General features: G+C 45.0%; 3 protein-coding genes across 4 annotated transcripts in view; 2 read left to right on the forward strand and 1 right to left on the reverse strand.

The window, feature by feature from the left end:
- Nucleotides 1-1,368, forward strand: part of anks3 (ankyrin repeat and sterile alpha motif domain containing 3) — a 9,888-nt gene extending 8,520 nt beyond the window's left edge. The window contains exons 15-16 of the mRNA XM_062526036.1: nucleotides 415-500; nucleotides 720-1,368. Of these exons, the coding sequence (XP_062382020.1) occupies nucleotides 415-491 (77 nt within the window). The 3' untranslated portion in view covers nucleotides 492-500; nucleotides 720-1,368. The remainder of the gene's footprint in view (nucleotides 1-414; nucleotides 501-719) is intronic.
- A 1,540-nt stretch (nucleotides 1,369-2,908) lies between these two features.
- On the reverse strand, nucleotides 2,909-16,899 carry wdr24 (WD repeat domain 24). Of its 2 annotated transcripts, none has more exons than XM_062526037.1 (14): nucleotides 16,455-16,899; nucleotides 16,057-16,205; nucleotides 15,347-15,456; nucleotides 13,019-13,144; nucleotides 11,913-12,273; nucleotides 10,657-10,834; nucleotides 9,855-10,131; nucleotides 7,015-7,449; nucleotides 6,768-6,877; nucleotides 6,453-6,553; nucleotides 6,096-6,203; nucleotides 5,152-5,516; nucleotides 4,289-4,473; nucleotides 2,909-3,636 (listed from the first exon to the last, which is right to left on the reverse strand). In XM_062526037.1, exons 4-14 carry the CDS (start codon nucleotides 13,136-13,138, stop codon nucleotides 3,468-3,470), a joined length of 2,409 nt encoding a protein of 802 aa, XP_062382021.1. In that variant the 5' UTR covers nucleotides 13,139-13,144; nucleotides 15,347-15,456; nucleotides 16,057-16,205; nucleotides 16,455-16,899; the 3' UTR covers nucleotides 2,909-3,467. The 2 variants fall into 2 exon arrangements, with proteins under 2 accessions (XP_062382021.1, XP_062382022.1); XM_062526038.1 differs by having other exon boundaries at nucleotides 15,347-15,459.
- Nucleotides 16,900-17,020: 121 nt separating this feature from the next.
- zgc:112496 (uncharacterized protein LOC541336 homolog) lies at nucleotides 17,021-21,233 on the forward strand. Its single transcript, XM_062526220.1, has 5 exons — nucleotides 17,021-17,406; nucleotides 17,834-17,927; nucleotides 18,173-18,332; nucleotides 20,302-20,454; nucleotides 20,841-21,233. Exons 1-5 carry the CDS (start codon nucleotides 17,270-17,272, stop codon nucleotides 21,020-21,022), a joined length of 726 nt encoding a protein of 241 aa, XP_062382204.1. The 5' UTR covers nucleotides 17,021-17,269; the 3' UTR covers nucleotides 21,023-21,233.
- The last annotated feature ends 494 nt before the right edge of the window (nucleotides 21,234-21,727 follow it).

The following is a 21,727-nucleotide window of genomic DNA, read 5'->3' on the forward strand; positions in this document are numbered from 1 at the left end:
AACAACAAAAACAAAAACAAAAACAACAACAAAATTAACTGTAACATGAGCATGCTGTTTGCAAATAAATAAAAAGAGATGACTTGAAACTTTGGAAAGATGTAATAGATCTGAGAGAACTCGGCAGGTTGTTCCAGTCCGAGGGGGCTTTAAACTTAAAGGCAAAGCGCCCGCTCTCCTTAGATATAGTGGAGACCACAAATGTGCTTGCTAGTGAAGGAGATACTTGTAAGCAACTGGGCAATCATTTAAATGGCAAAGTTCTTGTGTGATAGCTTTAGTTAGACTTTGCCCACCATTTAGATCAGGGCCCATGGTGTGAATGTATGCAAGACAGTGACACCTTTTTGAGATGGGAAGAGGTGTGATTATCACAGAGGATGTAAATAATGTGTATGTGTGTGTGTGTTGTAGCCCTCAAGCTACAGGCATTGTCGCAGAGCCTTGGGCGTCTCTGTACGGAAAGACCTGGGAATTTGGAGGAGTCCTAGCATTCAAAGGTACACACTGAGTAACACACACTCACAAACACAGATAAAGACATAACACACACACACACACTGTGTATTTCATATAGTCACAGAGTACACATCCAGAATCACATAATATAACTACACATTAAAAACATAAAAAAAAAAGATCCTCACATTAGTAAACCTTCATTGAAAAGCAAGCAGTGCGGGTTGTGCAACACCACTCTCTTTCGCCTCTTTATGCAGGAGCAGATCCACTGTACAGATCTACTGACTGACGTTGACCCTACCACCCTACACACAAGAGATGGAGTGAGAGTGCAACCTGGAGGAGAGAGAAAAGGAAGGAGGGAATGAGAGAACCATCAGGAAGGAGAGTAGGAAGGCAGCCAGTGACAAACAGTTAGAGGGCTTTCATACCTGTGCATCTGTAACACGAGATGGACCAATCACAGTGAGGACGGCGTTCTGGACATGCAGAGAGGACCAATCACAGTGAGCCATCACATAGAGGATGCGGGACCAAAGGAGCTCCTCACCAGAGGGAATTTGAGGCTTGGACGAACAGATGTGAACACTAACAGTCACAAATACAGAGTGGAAACGGAGACACACACACACACACACACACACACACACACTCACACACACACACTCACACACAGAGAAAGACTGTACATCAATTCTGCTGAGTGAAATCCAATCTCTGAGAATCAGTTGACGCTAACTCATGAATTGTTTTTGTTAATGACTCATAATATATTATAATGTAAATTGTTTTGGACCTAAATGTGTTTTTAAATGTGACATATTCATGTACAACAGTGCGTCCGGCTCCAGAATATGGAGCAAGGAATCACAGAATAGTAGAAAAATTAAAACATTAGAACTAATAGTTAACAAGAGTGATCCACTCCTCCTTGACCAGAATTGCCATTCTCTGTTACAGCTGGATGAAGCTTGTATTTATATAGTGTTACAAGGCCCAATTCACACCAAAGATTTCCGACACGATGAGACAGAGTTGCAGCGGTGTGAATTAAATGTTGCACATAATTTGCAAGCCGTCGCAAAGCATTCAACATGTTAAGTTGCAGTCACAAGGTTTTAGAACGTTGCAGCTCGTCTCATCATGAATCTTTGGTCTGAACCCTACTTAACATAGAAGTATGGCTGAAGGGCAAAGCCAGAACTCTCTTAGGGATCAAAATGAATGGGTTTATAGATGGATCTACAATCTGACAGCTGAAGACAGGAGGGAAGCGCTGTCATTTTCAAAAGCTACAGTCATATGGATGTGTAGTGTACATATTTGTGGTTATACATTTGTGAAGTTCTCTATGATGAAACCAGTTACCATCACCTCCCTTATTGTTTGTTTATCTGTCAAAACCGATAGTGGGACCGTCTAAATCTTGTAAATGTTTCAGCTTCTTACTTGTTTAAGTAATTATAGGAGAAAAATGATATAATTACAGTCCCTTTTAGAACCCTTTCGAATGAAGTGCTCCAAATGATTTATAGATTTAATAAATGCTGGCATCCAACCGTCTGTGGCCGAGGAGCTGAGCCCCATGCCATAGCAGGCCCCAGAGAGCAGTACGCAGGCTCTCTCCGCTGGCCATTTCATTATGGACATGTCAGCTCCACAGCACCGAGTGCTTTAGTGGAGGTCTAATGAGCAAAGGCCATAAAGACTTAAGTGTCCATTTCCTGTCTGCGCCCCCCAGATGTGTGAAAATGAGTTCCCCCGACTGCCCACATGCGTTTGGAAGAAGCTTGTGTGGGATGTATCCAACCATCAAGTCAGCAGTCAGAGTGTACAAACACAGACACACAAAGATACACACTCACTCTTCCTGCTCATTTTCTCGAAAACACTTACTCATACTGTATTAGACACACCTTCCATTTGCTGACAAGCACTCACCTTTTCCAAAGTATTCACACACATGAGCCTGCTGGGTTTTCTGGTCTGGTGTATCCAAAGCCAACAGGGTAGATTCAGTGTGAAGAATGGGGATATGAAAGATCTGAAACTTATTTATTTACGTATTTATTTGAGGAGCTGTGTGGAATTCTGTAAGCTTTTAATTGACTTGAACACAGCCACATGGCACTCTTGCATTGACTTGCATTGTACGTAATACAGCGGTCACACGAACAAGAGGCGTTATGACAAGAGAGCCGTCCTGGCACTAGTTGGTTTACAAGCTCATTTCAATGGGTATCTCCACAACAGAGCTTAGACGTTTTTGACAATGTCAAAACTTGTTCCTTCCTCACATTTTGGTTGTCATTTTTGGATGTTTATAAAATTAAAAAAGGAAGGAAAAAAAACTGCCACTGCCACATAGCACCTTTAAAAGAGATTGAATGTAAAAAAAGATACAGTACTTTGTCAGATAGTGAACTTGCTCCACGTGAAGACAAAGGGCAGCAAAAGGAGAAATTTATTACACATCGTCTTCATTATTCTCAACAGGATCACATATTTACATACATACAAACAACTTCACATGTCTCAGGCAAACAGCCGTCTGAGAGTGGGCATGTAAAAACACATACCAGTCCAAATATAAAAAAAGAGCTAGTCCCTTTCTTCTTGAGGTGATTGGCTTCGGAAGAGATTGTGTTTGGCAAGTGTGTGTAGCTTGTAATGTATGCTGGAATAACGTGTGTGTGTGTGTGTTTTATGCTGAAGTATGTGTGTTGGTATCCGTTTCGTATTGTGTGATGGTGTCATTTGTGTGCAGAGTGTGTGTGTGTGTGTGTGTGTGTGTGTGCACATGCAGAGTGTGTTCATCCTTTATTGTCCTGTAAGAATAGCAGCGGTTATTCCCAAAAAAACAGCAACAGCAGCATCATGGTAAACCAACTTCACACCCCTGACCATACACTGACACATGCTTTCAAACTGAGCTCACACGCTTATTTGCGTGTCTGTGTGTCTCTGTGTGTGTGTGTGTGCGTGCGCTTTTGTGTTTGTGCGTGTTAGGTGTATTCACACAGGTGTCCGCAGCCCGTGGGGCAGTGTGTGTTATCCCTTAGCCAGCTCCTCATATGCTCCAGGTGGCCGCCGTGCCCACAGCCCTGGCACCACACGAACAGGCCCCGCACCACGTGGTGGCACACCGCACACACGCTCGCACACTGGCGACACCTACAGGCAGGGAGGAGGAGAAGAGAGAGAGACAAGCAGAGGCAGATGTGAGAGGTCCCATTACTACAGGCTACAGACATCCTCTTCATCTGCCAAGTCACTGCATTGGAACTGGGCTTTACTAGACCCAGAGTCTATGAATACCGTGACGGAAATAAGTCATGATGTCAGCAGTGGCCTTGAATCAGTCCTGCAAGATTCAGCATCATTTTAAACAGCAGATGGCGTATTGAGCCACTTTCAACCCATCAAATGCTGATATTCATAAAACTGGATTTTGTCACTATTAACACCAACAGTGATGTTTCATTATGCAGTTCATTTATAACTATTTATGTGTTTATCTATTATTTATTCATTCATTCATTCATACATTCATTCATTCATTCATTCATTCATTCATTCATTTTCATTATTTTATTCACAGCTTGAAAAAGGGTGCACTTACACTTAAAGCTGGTGTTGGAACAACGTAAGGTCTATTTTAACATTAAATAACGCAAATCAGAGAAGTTTTGAGTAAGACCAGAAAATGGATTTACATTTACAACGAAATAGCATAGTGATCGCCTTGGGAAGCAATTTCTCTGTTTCGACCATGCATGTCGCTCTACATTTGAGATCGAACGCTCTGCTGTCGCAGTTACTGTACCTGTCGCAGATCCAGCCGCGGTTGTTCATTGGCCGCTTGCAGTTGCTGCAGTTGATGTGCAGCGTGGTGGAGGTCTGGTTGAGGCAGCCGATGGCTGCGCACGTGCTCAGTTTGATCACCTCGTTGGACACGTTCCACAGCTCAAAGCGCTGCAGCAGGTCTATATAGGACATGTACCAGTGCTCCTGTGCCACACACACACAATTAGGTTTTAGTGCAGCAGATCAAAGATTAAGGTCTAGTGACCATGGAGCAGACACTCACACATGGCACACACACACACACACACACACACACACACACACACACACAGCAATACACAGTGGAACATACTGCAGATGATCTACAAAGAGCATAGATTAGGCAATGTTTTCATTCAACACCAGAACTACAAATAAATACACACACACACACACACACACACACACACACACACACACACACACACACACACACACACACACACACACACACACACACACACACACACACACACACACACACACACACACACACACACACACACACACACACACACACACACACACACACACACACACACACACACACACACAAAGAGGCAGCAATACACAGTGGAACATACTGCAGATGATCTACAAAGAGCATAGATTAGGCAATGTTTTCATTCAACACCAGAACTACAAATAAATACACACACACACACACACACACTACAAACACCGTCTTTTCAAAAGCACAGAAGCGCACCCACACACACACACACACACACATAATACTACACTACAAAGTCAATCATTTCAAAAGCACAGACGCACACCTGTAAAACACACATCATCTGAGGCAGTACGAACAGCACAAAAAAAAAGGCCCACACGGCGCACCTGCGTGAGGTCGTCGATCTCCTTGCGGATGCGGTCGCCGAGGACGATGAGCACGGACACGGCCATCTGCACGTCGCCCTGCTCGGCGTAGTGGGCCAGCATCTCCTTGACGACGGGGCCGAAGAAGGCGGGCGGCAGGTGCGGCGGGAAGAGCAGCTGCGAGACGGAGATGAGGCTGACCGACTCGGAGGGCGTGAGGCACGCGCCGGCCCCGCCCCCGCCGCCGCCCCCCGCGCTGCTCTCCGCCTCGCTGCCGCTCACGTGCGGCGACTCGGCCTTCTCCAGGAGCTCGGGCGCCGCCGGCTGCTCCATGATCTCGTGCCGCAGCGGGAAGGCCTCCTGCGGGAGCGTGTACTCGGGCTCCTCTGTGGGGGGGGGAGGCACGGATGGACACACACACACCAAACGTCAAAGATTTGCATTTACACACACAATGTCACAAATATGTATGAATATGGACACACACACACACACACACACACACACACACACACGTTTTTTACATGCATTTCAGAAATCCGATAACCAAAACCAAAACAGGTTTACATGAGTCAGTCAATAGTTTTGAGGACTACACTACAAAGTGACAATTCCGGTCGCGCGCTGTATTCATTCTCATACATATGTCTCGAAGAAATCAGAATATTAACAGAAATCTAGGTGTTAAACAGATTTTTAGACCGATAACAGCAGTAAACTAATAATGAATATTAGTTTATTCTGTTTAAATGAGCACATGAAATCCAGATAACTACAAAACCTTTTTAGTGTGCATGTAAACACGCTCACTGTCACAAACATCCATTCCTCCCAGAAATGTGCCCACACACACACACAATGTTATTCATCCATACACCCAAGATGTGTCATAAATGCACGCACACACACACACACACACACGTGATATACAGTATGTGCATATAAACACTAGATACAGGACTCACCTGTCTGGTTGTCATGCTCCATAGAGTAAAGGTCATCATCGTCCAGCTCTGCGTCTCCAAACACGTACTCAGCCTGACCCTCGCTGCCCTCGGTCTCCTCATTGTCCACTGATGGACAGATGGAGAGAGAGAGAGAGAGAGAGAGAGAAACAGAGACATACAGAGAAGAGAGAACAAAGAGAACGCAATGAATAAGGAGAGTCAGAGAAGAAAAGGACAAAAGTAAGAAAAACATAAGGCTGACATGAGAGTAAGAGCTAACACAAGGTGTCTTCTATGTTGTCTCTGTGTGTGTGTGTGTGTGTGTGTGTGTGTGTGTGTGTGTGTGTGTGCGCATGTGCGTGTGCGTGTCGTTACCATCATTGTTGTTGACGTTGATTTCCAGGTTGTGGATGTTGTCTTGTCTGCTCTCCTTGTTCCGCTCGTTCAGGCCTGAGCTCAACTCCTTCATACTGAAACTGACGCCATGACCAACACATCATCATCAGTGGCTCACAAACACCGGAAACTTCCAAAAACATTCCTTAACGCCACAGCCACGTTCATTGCTGCTGCAGAGGCCAATAGAACTTCTATATTTATAACATTAGAGCTTTGCCAAGACAGAAACACTAGCAACACACGGCTCTGTGTTGAGGCACTGTGTTCGTATGAATAGGAGGAGGGCCGTACCTATTGAGGAGGGGCAAGGTTCCCAGTTTGCCAATGTTGTGATTAGTTGAGCTGCCGAGGTTGGCTGGCTCTGAAAACATGATCCTTAGCATGGTCCATGTCGTGGACACCTACACACACACACACACACACACACACACACACACAGTTACAAATCTGCATAAATGATCGGAAAACACAAACACACAGAAACGACAGGCCAAAATGAACACTTTTAATCTGGACACTTTGACACACACACACACACCTGTGGGCGGTTGAGCTGCTTGGCCACCTTGGCGTTGTGGTCGCACAACTCTGTGAAGGGCTTCCCGCTGAGCAGGTAGAGCCGCGCCGTCTCCACGAACCAATCCATGCGGCTCCCCGCCCCGGCCCCTCCCCCGACGCCGCCTCCTCCTCCTCCTGCGGGCGTCTCGAACACGCTCAGCAGGCTGGACACCTGGGCGAACTGCTCGGTGACGTCCGGCTTCTTGAAGAAGAAGATGGGGTAGCGGCGGTCTCCGCCCGGGTAGCCCGGCTTGCGGCCGGCCTCGCCGGACATCAGGCTCTCCTTGGCGGCGAAGGCCAGGTCGCCCAGCAGGCCGAAGCACAGGCCCTCGGGGTTGGCGCGGTCCACGGGCCGGCTGGCGTCCTTGAACGCGTGCTGGTACAGTGTGCTGTCCTTGGAGCCGGACAATAGGACCTGTAGCATTGAACGCAAACACACAAGTTAAATGTAGGTGTGTGTGTGTGTGTGTGTGTGGTACAGGGTGCTCCCCTCACAACAGGATCAGTCATGGAGGACATTAAAAAGGCATCCAAAGCTGTTTCATTTATTTTCTTGCTACTGGCCTCCCCCTACAGTTGTGGAATATTCTTATTTACACAACTGTCATAAATGCCCTTCCCGTTGGGCACGATGTCGATGTTGTTCTCTGTTAACCATTTCTTGCCTTGTTTGGCTGTGTGTTTGGATCATTGTGTGGTTTACTGGTCCAATGCCGCCTATTGGGGCAGATCTCTCGGCACGAGTCGGCAGACTGCCTGATCTTTTCCTCCAGAATCTTAAGGTAGCCCCTTGTTTTGGTGTTACCATTCACTTTGAGGTCACCAGGTCCCACTGGTTGGAAAAAACACCCCAAAATAATAACTTTCTCACCTTCAACACTTGAAATGGACATGGCGTCACTGGGATTGCTTTTCAATCTCACGCCATGTCCCCAGGGGGAAAAAAATCCAGCAAAAGTTAAATTCTTTGTCGAGGTATGCCCTTATAAAGGTTAAGCTGAGTTGCGCATGTTTGGAGAATGGTAATCCATGATCAGCATCCATGATGACCAAGTGGTCCATTTTGGAATGGGGTGAACATTTCAACCTCCGGAACACAGAACTGTATAATTTTGGATGTTTTTCAGGCGATGGGGCAACATTGTTAAACTAAATGGCATCATGATATTAAAAAAAGGACTCCGTCAAGATTCTGAAGGAAAACCTCAGGCACTGGGCAGGGAAACTTGGGATCATAGGCAGCATTGGACCTTTAAGCAAGACGGTGATCTGAAACATCCAGGAAAAGTGGGGGAAAAAAATGGTGAACAAGAAACAATATCAACATTTTAGAGTGACCCAGACAGATTCGAGACCTCAATCCATAAAAAATGAGCACAAGGCCAGAGTGATGGCAAAGAATTGTTCCTGCCTCAAAACCAGGATTGCTGCTAAAAAGGTGCGGTCTGCAATTTTTGTGGAGACATGGAGAGGCTTGGTAGGTATTATAAGAACCATTTTGAGAGCTGTGATGGCAAATAAAGATGCCATTTATTATTTAAAAAGGCTATGAACAATTTTGGACATGTATGCCATTTTTCACAAAAATGTAAAAAAATAAAACAAAAACGCTTCCAATGGTCAAAACATATTATTGGTAAAGAGAAAATCAACATTAAATCAATATTTGCCAGGCGTATGAATAATTGTGTTCCTGACTATACATAACCATTGTATGATATACAATAGGTACTTGAATGGGGGCTTTTGTGTCTAGGTGTGTGTATGTTTATATATGTGAGGAAGGCTGTGTCTGTGAATGGATATGTATATAGAACTCTTGAAAGGATGTTGATGGAGCATGATGTCCTTGAAGGAGATTCAAAACAGGACAAGGACAATGCATGGGTGACAAGTGTGCATGCATTATGCAAATACCACATGTTAGAGTGGCAAATGACATTGTGTGTGTGTGACTGTGTCTGTGTGTGTGTGAGAGAGAGTGGGGGGGTGAATGTATATATGCAGATATGTAAGTGAGAGAGAGTGAGTGTGTGTTGTGTGTAGTGTGTGTGTGTCTGAGTGTAAGAGAAAAAGAGCATTTCATACAGGTGGGAAACATGCTGTTGTGTTCGGAATAAGCGAAGCGAGAAGGTGAGCGAGGAAGGCTTGAGTCTCCATCTGTAATAATGTGCTTTTCCTGAGGGACATGCCGCTCTTCCACAAAGCTCCAAAATAATGAAACACCTCCTCAAACCCAGAGAGCAGAAAATAAACTGCAATATGAGAGAGATTGTTAAGGGACGTGCTCTGGCATCTGCAGCAGCCTGCCCAAGTCAAGCTTATGTTTATGTTTATGGTACGGTATTTGACAGACACTTTTGTCCAAAGCGACTTACAGTATATGTGTGGCCACGGTGTGTGTGTGTGTGTGTGTGTGTGTGTGACTGCATAGTCTCACACTGAATTTAAATCAGCAACCTCGGATGTGGGAAGACAGCGTGGAGAAAGCAATGGAAGCTAACCCTTGGGTGCTAGCGCCTGTCATTACCCTGTCTCTTAAAATGTTGGGGAGTGAGGTTTACTTACTGGCATGTGTGTGTGTGTGTGTGTGTGTGTGTGTGTGTGTGTGTGTGTGTGTGTGTGTGAGTATGTGTGTATGTGATTATGTGTAAAGTATGTATGTGTGTGTATGTGATTATGTATGTATGTGTGAGTGTGTGTGAGTATGTGTGTATGTGATTATGTGTATGTATGTGTGTGTGTGAATATGTGTGTATGTGATTATGTGTGTGTGTGTATCTGAGTGTGTGTGAGTGTGTGTGTGTGTGTGTATCTTGCCTGTGGGTCGTGCTGGTGCCTCCAGACGATGCCTGTGGTGACGTCCTTGTGCTCCTCGAAGGTGGCGAAGGGGATGTAGGGCCGGCGCACGTCCCACACGTAGATGTTGTGGTCCACCATCATGGAGCAGGTGGCCAGGTGGTACTTCCGCTCGGGCCGCCACTTGACCCGCGCCACCGAGGCGATGGTCTGCACGCAGTACACCTCCTTGGCCCGGTTGGTGGTCATGTCCCACACCTTCACCATCTTGTCCCGCCCGCCCGTCGCCAGCCAGCCCCTACAGAGAGAGAGGGAGAGGGAGAGAGAGAAGGAGAGAGAGAGAGAGAGAGAGAGAGAGAGAGAGAGAGGAATGAGGGAGGGTGAGAGAGGGAGAGGGAGAGAAATAGAGAGCGAGAGTTAGAGAGAGTGAGTGAGTGAGTGAGTGAGAGAGAGAGGAGAGGAGACGAGAGAAGAGAAAGAGAGAGACCGTAAGAGAACCACTCCTAGCATCGGGACACACACACATATTCACAAACACACTCACACACACCCCCCCATCCCCTACCAGTCATCTGAATGTCAGTCACAATAGATGGGGCTGTTGTCAGTGGTGAACATGTAGCACATACACTCAAACACAAACACACACACACACACACACACACACACACACACACACACACACACACACACACACACACACACACACACACACACACACACACACACACACACACACACACACACACACACACACACACACACACACACACACACAAACACACACACACACAAACACACACACACACACACACACTCCTACCTGTCATCCGGGTGCCAGTCACAGCAAAACACAGGGCCAGTGTGGGCGGTGAACATGCGCTCGTAGCGGTCGGGCCGGCGGATGTCCCACAGCTGTACGTTACCGTTCTCAAAGGACGCCGCAAACGTGAAGTAGTCCTTCATGCTGAACTGAACGTCACGCACACTCTCCGACTGACCTAAAACACACAAACACACACATACAGACACACACACACACACACACACACACACACACACACACACACACACACACACACACACACACACACACACACACACACACACACACACACACACACACACACACACACACACACACACACACACACACACACACACACACACACACACACACACACACACACACACACACACACACACACAAACAATCTAAATTTGTACACAAATGTGTCTCAATGAGAGAGTTTTACCTGGCTGGTGAGGAAGCTCACGTAGATGGCTTTTATGAGCATTTATTGCTATTTATTTGGTGTGCTGAACAACTCCCGATAGGTCAACTTCTGGCCAGCTCAGAAAAGGTCAGGACATTTCACAATTTAGCTTTCCTTCCCACACACACACACACACACACTCACAGCCCACCTGGGAGGTGCTAACAGACATGTCTGGTGTAGTGTGTGTGTGTGTATGTGTTTGTCTGTCTATACAAAGCTCTTGACCACCTGAGAGGGTGGTAATAGACCCCTGTGTGTGTGTGTGTGTGTGTGTGTGTGTGTGTGTGTGTGTGTGTGTGTGTGTGTGTGTGTGTGTGTGTGTGTGTGTGTATAGTCCCAATTAATCTCATGATCTGACAGACTCCTACTAGCACAAGTTGAAGCACTACATGATGCCGTCTCGCGGGTCTGGGTTTGTATGTCTGTGTGTGTGTGTGTGTGTGTGTATGTGTTTGTAAACACTCTACCCACCCACCTGAGAAGGTGTTGATGGACTCCTCCTTGCGCAGGTCAAAGCGCCTCATGAAGCAATCTCACGAGTGAGCGACCAAATGTGTGTCTGAACGTTTTTCTATGGAGTGTGTATGTATGGAACACTCTCACTACTCACCTTAGAAGGTGCAGGACTGTGTGTGTGTGTGTGTGCGTTTCCGTGTGTGTATATATATGTGTGTGTGTGTGTGTGTGTGTGTGTGTATGTGTACACTCTCTCACCACTCACCTTAAAAGGTGCACAAGGACGGTATGTGTCTCTCGCAGTGTGGGGGTGTGTGCGTGTGTACGCTCTCTCTCCACCCACCTGAGAAGGTGCTGACGGACTCCTTCTTGCGCAGGTCGAAGCACTTCATGAATCCGTCCTGCGAGCCGGAGAGCAGCATGTGCACCTCGGTGGGGTGGAAGCACACCTTGTTGACGGTGCGCTTGTGCTCGGTGAAGAGCTGCTCCTGCTTGTTGCGGCAGGGCCGGCCCAGGTTCCAGGTGACCACCGCGCCGTTGGTGGCGGCCGTGGCCAGCAGGTTCTCGTCCATCTGGTGCCACATGACGTCGGCGCAGCTGAAGTTGAGCGAGGGCTTGCGGCCCACGCGCAGGTTGAGCCGCTCGGTGAAGCCCTCCTCCTCCAGCGCGTAGATCTTGAAGATGTTGCGCCCCGCCACCACCACCTGAGAGAGAGGGATGGAGGGAGGGATGGAGCGAGGGATGGAGGGAGGGATGGAGAGAGATGGAGGGAGAGATGGAGAGAGATAGAGAGATGGAGGGAGAGATGGAGGAGACTGTGACTTCTAACATCCTTTTATTGGGACATTCCGCTCATGACACGTTACATCTTACACTGAAATACTTTACATTTATGATATAAGACCATCAAGTAGAAGTATAGCAACTAGTGGGACAGATAGACAGAGAGAGAGAGAGAGAGAGAGAGAGAGAGAGAGAGAGAGAGAGAGAGAGAGAGAGAGACACACACAGAGAGAGAGAGAAATATCGGCATAACTATGGAAATTACTAAGGTAAACAAATGACTGATCTGGTCACTTGTAAATGAAGCATCTATGTGTATGGATTGCAGTGCACCACCAGCTAAAGCACAGACAAAACTGAATGCAAGTGATAAACAGTGCTTCACATATATCTAGTCCATCAGGTCTACTGTCTAATTTGTGTGTGAGAGTAGAAAGCCTGAGAGACTAAAGGGGGAATGAGGTAACCCCTCCCCCCCACTCCCCGAGACCCAAATGTTCATTTCACCATCTCCACTGTCTGTTCTCTGTTGTTAAAATACCAGCCTCATAAAAGTTTAAGAGTTGGACTTTTAAGAATCTAATTGTGAAAGGGTGCATGATGGGTGTGTGTGTGTGCGCGGGGTGTGTGTGTGTGTGTTTCAGAGCAGGAGGGACACACACGAACCTGTCCTGCATCTCGGCACACGCTGATGGCGTTGGCAGGAGCGTCCAGGTGGCAGAACATGGTCTTTCCCCCGACAGCGGCACTGCCCAGCGCCGTACTCACACGCGTCATCTTCTCCATCACCACCTGAGAAACAGAGAGGCCAAGTCAGGAGGAACCAGGGACAGGGGAGCACACGGGCACACACACGGGGGGGGGGGGGGGGGGGGAGAGAGAGAGAGAGAGAGAGAGAGAGAGAGGCCATCAATACAAAATATTCCACATCACTTCATTTACAAGTATTAAAACAATATAAAATAAATCATCTTCAACAGAAACGGTGTTAACCAGTGGGGGTACTGATCCCTCATAACACCACATTTTCAAAACAACTGAGAGAGAGAGAGAGAGAGAGAGAGAGAGAGAGAGAGAGAGAGAGAGAGGCAGCAAAAACAGATATAAAAGTGTCACCAAATTAATATTTTAGTTGTTTCCCCATGTAGGTCAAATGTGTGTATTTTCTATGTTTTATATTTTAACCAAGTATATATTTACTATATTTCTCTATTTTGTGTGTGTGTGTGTGTGTGTAGTTCCATTATTTTAAACTATCTGCTATTCAGTTATTTCCTTTAGCATAATAAAAAACAACAGGGTTAATAAGGCCTGGTTGATTTTAATGAAATGAAAAGAGGACGTTCATTAATCCAATTAGCTTCAAAAGTCAACATCTGTCATTCAGTGCCTCTGCACTCTTTCGTCCGATTCAGGTCAGCAGAGCAAGCCGCTGATGTCCTTAACAACCCAACAACACAACAAATAATTAGCATCTCCATCATCCATCATCCATCATCTCTTCTCCTATGGTGGATTCATTTTAAACAATAAATCACTCAACCATGTTTCCCAGTCTGTCTATTATGTACATTTTAACCCAGTGCTATGCTCTAAACAACCAAAACACAGTTAAGCATCATCCCCAGTGATGGCGCTTCCTATAGAGAACTGCAGATTTTTAACCCAGTGCTGCTAGAGAGCCGTCCAGCGCTTTGCTCCATTCTGGCTTGCGTGACTGAGTTGAGTTTTGCCCGCCTGGTGGGAAAATTAACTGGGACACTGCCGTCTTTACATTCTTTGGGGAGAGGAAGCAAGCGAGGGAGAGAGAAAGAAAGAGAGAGCATGAGTTTGGGTATGTGTGTGTGTGTGTGTGTGTGTGAGAGAGAAAGGAGAGGAAAAGGGGGTGGGGTTCAGGGAGAGAGGGGTGTGTGAGAGAGGGATTTGGGGGCCTACATTATACCAGCCAGAATTATTCATCACACACCAACACAACCACACACACACACACACACTCACACACACACACACAACTGTCCATGACTGCGGTAATAATAACCTGCTGCAGTTAGCCCTACAGCCAGAGGGTGGCAGCACTACAAAGCACTGGTGGGGAATGCCTTATTTTACAGGTCACTCCACAAGATTACCCTAGGTTTACGCAAACAGTTTGTGGACAAATTCGTTTGATTAGCGTCTCTAAAAGTAAAGACCCATTTAGACCGAGGCTGACACAGCAGCTTTTACCCTCCTCTCCCCTTTAGGGCAAAAAACAGATCGACCATGAACTTGCGCAGGTTGCTGAGTGACTGCCATATATTATTTTAGCTAAGGATCCCATAATTTGTAGATTGTTCTGGCCTTTTCAGATCTTTAAAAATAAGAGACTGGAATTGACATTGGTGAAATACCAAGCAACGCAAGGGCGTGTGAGTGGATGTGAGCCTGGGAATGTGGGGGCAGACATATTCATGTGGCATTCCAGGCATTTTGGACCAACACAGAGAACAGTAAAGCACCCTCTAATATAGCACTAGCATTCTGATCCAGGAGCATGCAGCCCTGCCTATTACAGGAATAAGGAAGTTTTATGAGATGACACAAACGTGTGTTAGCGGTGTGTCAGGATGACAACAGTGTGTGTATATATATGTGTGTGTGTGTGTGTGTGTGTGTGTGTGTGTGTGTGTGTGTGTGTGTGTGTGTGTGTATATATATATGTGTGTGTGTGTGTGTGTGTGTGTGTGTGTGTGTGTGTTTTCTGTCTATCAGAAGAGTGTTTTGTGTGGAATTCTCTGTGATGATCTGATACTACCCATCATGACTCAGTACCCCAAACAGATGAAGAAAGTAGGCTAAACAACAACAACAAAAGCACAAAGATGCTTCTAGATTTACAGGAAGCAGACTATTTCTTCTGCAGTAACTGTGCTTTGTTCTATGATGCTCTTTCCCAACTGCTCTCTTCAAGTGGATAAAGAGGGGTTCACTGAAGAAGGTTCTTGCGACACTTACTAGTTCCAGAAGAAGCCTGGGGGACCCCTCAGCTTCTCCAGCCAATCAGACGCTCCCGCTCAGCCCCCTGCAGCCAATCAGCTGGTCCCTCAGGTATCCAGTGCAGAGTGCTGCTGGGAAATGAGTTCAGGAGATGAGCTGGCGTGTGCTAGTTTTCAGACACACTGCTCTACAATGTGTATGATGACCCAGCTATGAGATCAACAGCCTTGCCAAATAAAGAAACCAGGTTTCCCCTGACCATCAACTCAAAAATCTGGTTGTAAGTGGTTGTATCTTGTATGCAATAGTTCAAATGTCCTTAGTCTTACATTTACAGTAGTAACACGGATGGTAGGCTACATTAATGTTTATGTTTTCTTTAGTCTGTACGGAGCAACCATGACTTGGATTTGAAAGGTTTCGTTTTGGCTGTCTTAATAAGCGGCTCTTGCTTGTGGTTGGAATGGGCACAACATTTAAAGACCCTTCTGAGCTGTACAAAAGCATAACTTGTGCCAGAAGCAAGCTTTGAAGGGAAACTCTTGAATTCCAACGTTTGAAGCCTGAGCAAGGCTTTTTACAAAGGGCTTCCTCTTACATAGGCTACTGCGCTTGCAGAACACAGAATGCACAGAATGCAGAATTTAAAATTATGGTCAACCAGGTATCTCAGAGTCATTAGTCAGCACCTTTGAACAAAAAGAAAATATCATAATCGCAGTACTTACCGTATATTCAAGTGATCTTGTAAAAACTGGATAAGATTATGCTTCTGGTATCGGTGGCACATGACGAGGTGCCCACGCGCGCTAGGCGGTCTCCTGTGAGCACGCGCTGGGGCCCTGTGTCGCGTTTGACATCTCCAGAGAGGATCAAGCTACACGAGAAAGTGTACACAAAGTTGCGAATACAAAGCACTCTCATTCTCTAAGTTTACAAAGTTCAACCCACACACACTGTTTTAAGATGGGAGTGTTGTCGTTATACATTAACTAAACGTAATTTCAACGCAAGAATGTCATTACTCTATTATAAGAGCGACAAACATACATTATACTACAATAACACCTTAATTGTAAGCTTAAGACTTTACAGAATTTAGTCGTATTATAATAATAAGTCATACCTATATCATGGGAGTCGGAGAAATCTCGATGATAACGTTAGATGTTCTTCTGTTATCGTCTCATAGTTGCATGCATGAAGATAGCTTAGTTTCAAAAAGGTGCAACGCATTGCATTGCATTGCATGCAATGGGCAAATGTACAACACTCTTAATAATTCTTCAGATGATTCCTAAAATGTTACACCAGAAGGCTGTGTTTGTATCTCTGTGGAAAACTTTATGTCACTCAGTATGTGCTAGCAGTAGGTTAGCCAAGTGATGAAAGTGAAACATAAACAAATTGGTTTGATACTAGCCCATTCGGTCGTAAAAGCCAGTATCTAGCAAACGAATAGTGCATGTTATATGTTATATTCTCGTGAATTTCGGACAACCCAAACCTGAGATAAAGTCAAACAACTACTTCACTAGCAGCTCGGCACACTCGGGTGAACTAACCTTCCAAAGCAAGCAAATGTTGTGGACTTTCTTTACTGACAACCGGATGTTGTAACTCAACTGCCGCAAATAAATCGATATTTACGACAGTACCAACGGTAGACGACCAGTCTCTGGTCTGCAGCTGCTTGTGCACTTTGAGTACTGAAGTTGAGATTTACTGAACAGAAATTCACTGAGCTTAAAAATCAAACTCTGAAAATTATAGTTGTGTCGAGAAGTCTAGTCATAAAAGAGTACAAACACCGTTAGAAGTCTTCTGACGTTTCACGGTACAGTACAGTAGTAAAAGTAGCCTACTGAACAGTCAGCAACATAACTTCTGAATTGTTTGTCAGGCTAAAATACAGTGCAGTGAACTCCTGTCTCCATAACGATGCCAATGGACGCAGGACTGTTCGGCTGCTCTGACCCAGCAGTGTGGAGGGGGGTGCATGAGAAATACTGGGCAGTTGTAGAGGCTAAGTCCTCAGGGAAAGGCAAGGCTGGAAAACTGCTGGCTCTGGACAAGTGGTGAGCACACACACACACACACACACACACACACACACACACACACACACACACACACACACACACACCTTGTTTCCTGTGTAATGCAATTGATTGTAGGACCTCTTGTGATAAACATGCAAATCACTTGTAAAGTGGATCAATCAGGCTATACCAAGGCTTAGGGTAGGCTATGTACAGTCAATAGAAGCTGTCTAGACATGTGTGCATGTGTTACTCTGATGTAAAGAACAGTGTGTACTCACCTTTTACTCATTCCAGTATCATCATCAACGTTGCGCTTCATGACTATGAATTTGAAGTCCGCGTCTGATTTCTTAGTGTTTGCTTGATCTTCCATGGAATTAGAATGAGTTGTTCTCCAGGATGAAGCTGAGGGCAACTGGAGTACCTAATTCTGTCTGTCTGATGTTTGGCCTCTGGGCAGGTATCAAGAGGAGCTCCCAAAGCACATCACTGCCCGGACACAACGGCACGTTACCCGTGATGAGCTGAGCAAGCTTATGGAGTGGAAGCTAACGGTCAGTATGGACGTACATTATACATGCATTGTTTTATTCAGTTAATATTAGATATTGATCTTACCAGTTCTGTACAGGTAAAATAACAAATGGGCCTGCTTTTCCACAACACACTATACCCCACCATCCCAGATGAATCTAAACAAATTGAAGCATATCTGCAAAGTTTGTAAAAATGCTGAGCCCTGGAGGGTAGAGAAGTACTGGTGTTTGGTATTGATATTTTTTTTTTTCCCTTTTCCCAGAGGGGAAAGTTCCGACCCAGACTGCAGCAGCTGATTGGCTCCAACAGTGAGGAGGGGGTGCAGAGCTGCAGCACCAAGGCGTTTGGTCTGCTGCCAGACGTTCAGGCAGCCATCACGGAGCTGAGCACTCTCAAAGGGATGGGTCCAGCCACAGCCTCAGGTTTAGATGCCGATCATTGCATTACATATGCACTACTACATGCACAAACCTATACACACATTCTATAGTATATGTAAGGATGTGACGGCACATCACGCACCTCTGTCTTTAAAGAGTGTGCCATTCATTACCAGACATTCGTATCTGTAACACAGGGGGCACTACTTTGAATGCGCAGCGTGCCGTATGTACCACTACCATGCTGCGGAAACCACACAATGACAACAGGCGTCAATACCAATATTTGCTCATTTATTGACACATTGTACAGCGTAATGTAGCAGATATCAGTTGAGTAAATTAAGCGTTTATCTAACATCGAAAGAGCATTAGTTTGTGTTGGTCGGTATACGTATTGCATTGTGCATTGCATATCATCATAGAAAATGGAGTCCATAGCCGTATGTTTAAACATCTGGTTGAGGCAGCTACAGTTACATTATATATTCTATACCATTACATGAGCAAAGCCATACACACATACTACACATTTGTAAGGAATAATGGGCAACAAAGCACTTGTGACAAGATAATACAGGCTGAGATGGTAAAGCCATTATACCATTGTAGCTATGCATTGCAACATGGACATTGTGTTACAGATGCTGAAAGAAATCCATAATTGTTCATTTGCCTCTTTTGTTTCAATCTTTTCAATCATATGGCCCCTGATCATGTGGCTTATCTGGGAATAATACTGAATCAGCAGTGTGTGTTCATATCCCAGTTCTTGTCTTCCTGTTTCTGAAGTAGTTGGCATACCTTCACAGATGGATACTTTGTATAAAAGTATAGCCTCAATGTTCAGGCATTGCACTGTATTTAGCTCCTAAAGTGTTTTACAGATTTATGCCTCTCAGTTTACCAATTCACACGCACATTTACACATACCAATGGGGAAAGGCTGCCATGCAACTAAGGCACCAATCAGCACATCGGGAGCAATTTGAGTTTCATTATCTTGTTCCTGGACACTTCAACAGAGTTGAGAGGAGCTGGGCTCAAACCAAAAACCTTCCAGTTGCTGAACAACGTCTCTACTCCCTGAGCCACTGTGGCATTTAAATAGTTATTACAAAGCAAAACAAATGGGGAGAGCGGTGGCTTGGGACCTGGGTTCAAATCTGACCCGCGGCCATTTCCCGATCCCCAACCATGTCTCTCTCCCACTCGCTGCTGTCACTCTTCCGTCCTATCTGAATACCAGCGTAAAAGCTAAAAAAAAAACCTAAAAAAACACACACTTTAAATAATCGGAAACAATATTTTTTCACGCTCATAAGGCACGGTTTGACAAACTCTGTGCTATGGAAACAAAATTACATTGATGCATGATTTCACATAGATATTATAAATGTAGTGCCATTATTTCAGTTCACTATTTACATGGGCAAAATAAAAGGTCATCTTTGACTTGCACACCCTATGCAATTTCATTATCATCCACCTCCTTTAAGCCATAGCCTTCTCACAAGACCAGGTCGAGATGGCCATTGATGTGTTTTATTCTAACCCTAACCCTAGGAACAGAATCTCAGTACTTGGAGTTGTAGATGATGTCAGTAAAGAATTGCTATTACAAGACTATAGATGACAGACCATAGATGACAGTCAAAACGCTGTTTTCTTCTATAATGCATAAGTGTCTAAAGGATCTAATTTCACAGAATGTTTCTGAACATTCTACCATTCTCACATGCGCAGTACAGGATTTCAGCAGCCTGCAGAAAATCAGCATATAAATTATGACCTTAATTCCACTATTTTCAACACTAGATGCCACATATGTAATTCAGTATGCACAGTGATATTTAAATGCAAAAATATGAACAAAAAGGCATTTTCACATAATCTAGTCATTACAATAAATGCATGTGCTGTCAGAGATTTCTATGAGAGAAATAAAACAACTTGAAATGAAGATATTTAATGGAGCAGAAAGGGAGATGACGTCTCTCCATGTCTCCAGCGGTGCTAGCAGCAGGGGCTGAGGAGGAGGTGGCGTTCATGGCCGATGAGAGTGTGGAGAGTATCCCAGAACTCCGGCCCGTGCAGTACACAGCCAAACACTACAGCCTCTACCTGAACAAAATCACCCAGAAGACAAAGACCCTCAACACAGGTAAGGCATGTGTTACCTTGCGATCATTACAGCCAATTTGTGTGTGTGTGTGTGTGTGTGTGTGTGTGTGTGTGTGTGTGTGTGTGTGTGTGTGTGTGTGTGTGTGTGTGTGTGTGTGTGTGTGTGTGTGTGTGTGTGTGTGTGTGTGTGTGTGTGTGTGTGTGTGTGTGTCTGTGTCTGTGTCTGTGTCTGTGTCTGTGTCTGTGTCTGTGTCTGTGTCTGTGTCTGTGTGTTTGCTTGAGCAACATGGCACCTCAAAACAGGTACCACATACCTCACTAAGATCATATCAGTTGACCGTGTGTGTTTGTTTGTGTGTCCGCTTCACTGCATATCACCGTCTCTTACCCCCCCCCCCTCTCTTTCTCTCTCTCTCTCTCTCTCAGTGGATAGTCAACAGGATTGGACTCCTCATAGGGTGGAGTTGTGTTTATGGACATGGGCAGTAGCCAGTAAGCTGCAGCCATCTCTGTTGGAGGAGTTTAATGACCTTAAACACCAAACCAATCAAGAACCAGTAAAAAGACCTGCAGCCAATGATAGAGCAACTAAGAGGCAGAAAACCTAATAAGGTGCTCTGATGAACCAACTGCTATTTTGAAGCACAGTTCCTTGTTGTTGGCCACAGATCTCTACAGTATACCATGGTCTCGAACACACTGTTTAGATTGTTTACGTGGACTAATCTAAATCTGAAGACATTCCAGTGACTTATATATTGTGTTTAAAGGTTTTTTTTTTCTTTGCCTGTAATGCATAAATAAATATATTTTATAAGGAGGTCATTCTTTTCTAACTTATTTTTGAGTTTGAGGCATTCATGACACATCTGTTAACTAGATTTATGAAATAAATACGCACACACACACACACACACACACACTTTCAGCAACATATCTAATAACTAGAGAGACATGGATAGGCCAGGCCACAATATCGCTCTTTATTCTCATGTTGTCTATATGAAAGCAGGTAGAATGACCAGTAGAAAAAGGAAAAGAATAGGGAATTCAAATCCATAGAAAATGGCTCAGAACATCTCAACATTTACATTACATCATGAAGAAACTGTGGACTGTTGTAGAAACAATCCATATGTATATTTTGTGTACCATGATTGTTACCTAGCAGAAGGAAGGGAAAAACATAATTTGAGATTCATAAAATCTGAGTAAAAAAAAATTAGTTTGTAAACAATGTGAATCAGAACCTGCTGTCTAGACAGGAGATTTCTGTTTGTTTGTTTTTGGCACCATATTATTATTTAGTCACA

This window comes from Sardina pilchardus, chromosome 22 (genome assembly GCF_963854185.1).
Source record: "Sardina pilchardus chromosome 22, fSarPil1.1, whole genome shotgun sequence".
Taxonomy (NCBI): domain Eukaryota; kingdom Metazoa; phylum Chordata; class Actinopteri; order Clupeiformes; family Clupeidae; genus Sardina; species Sardina pilchardus.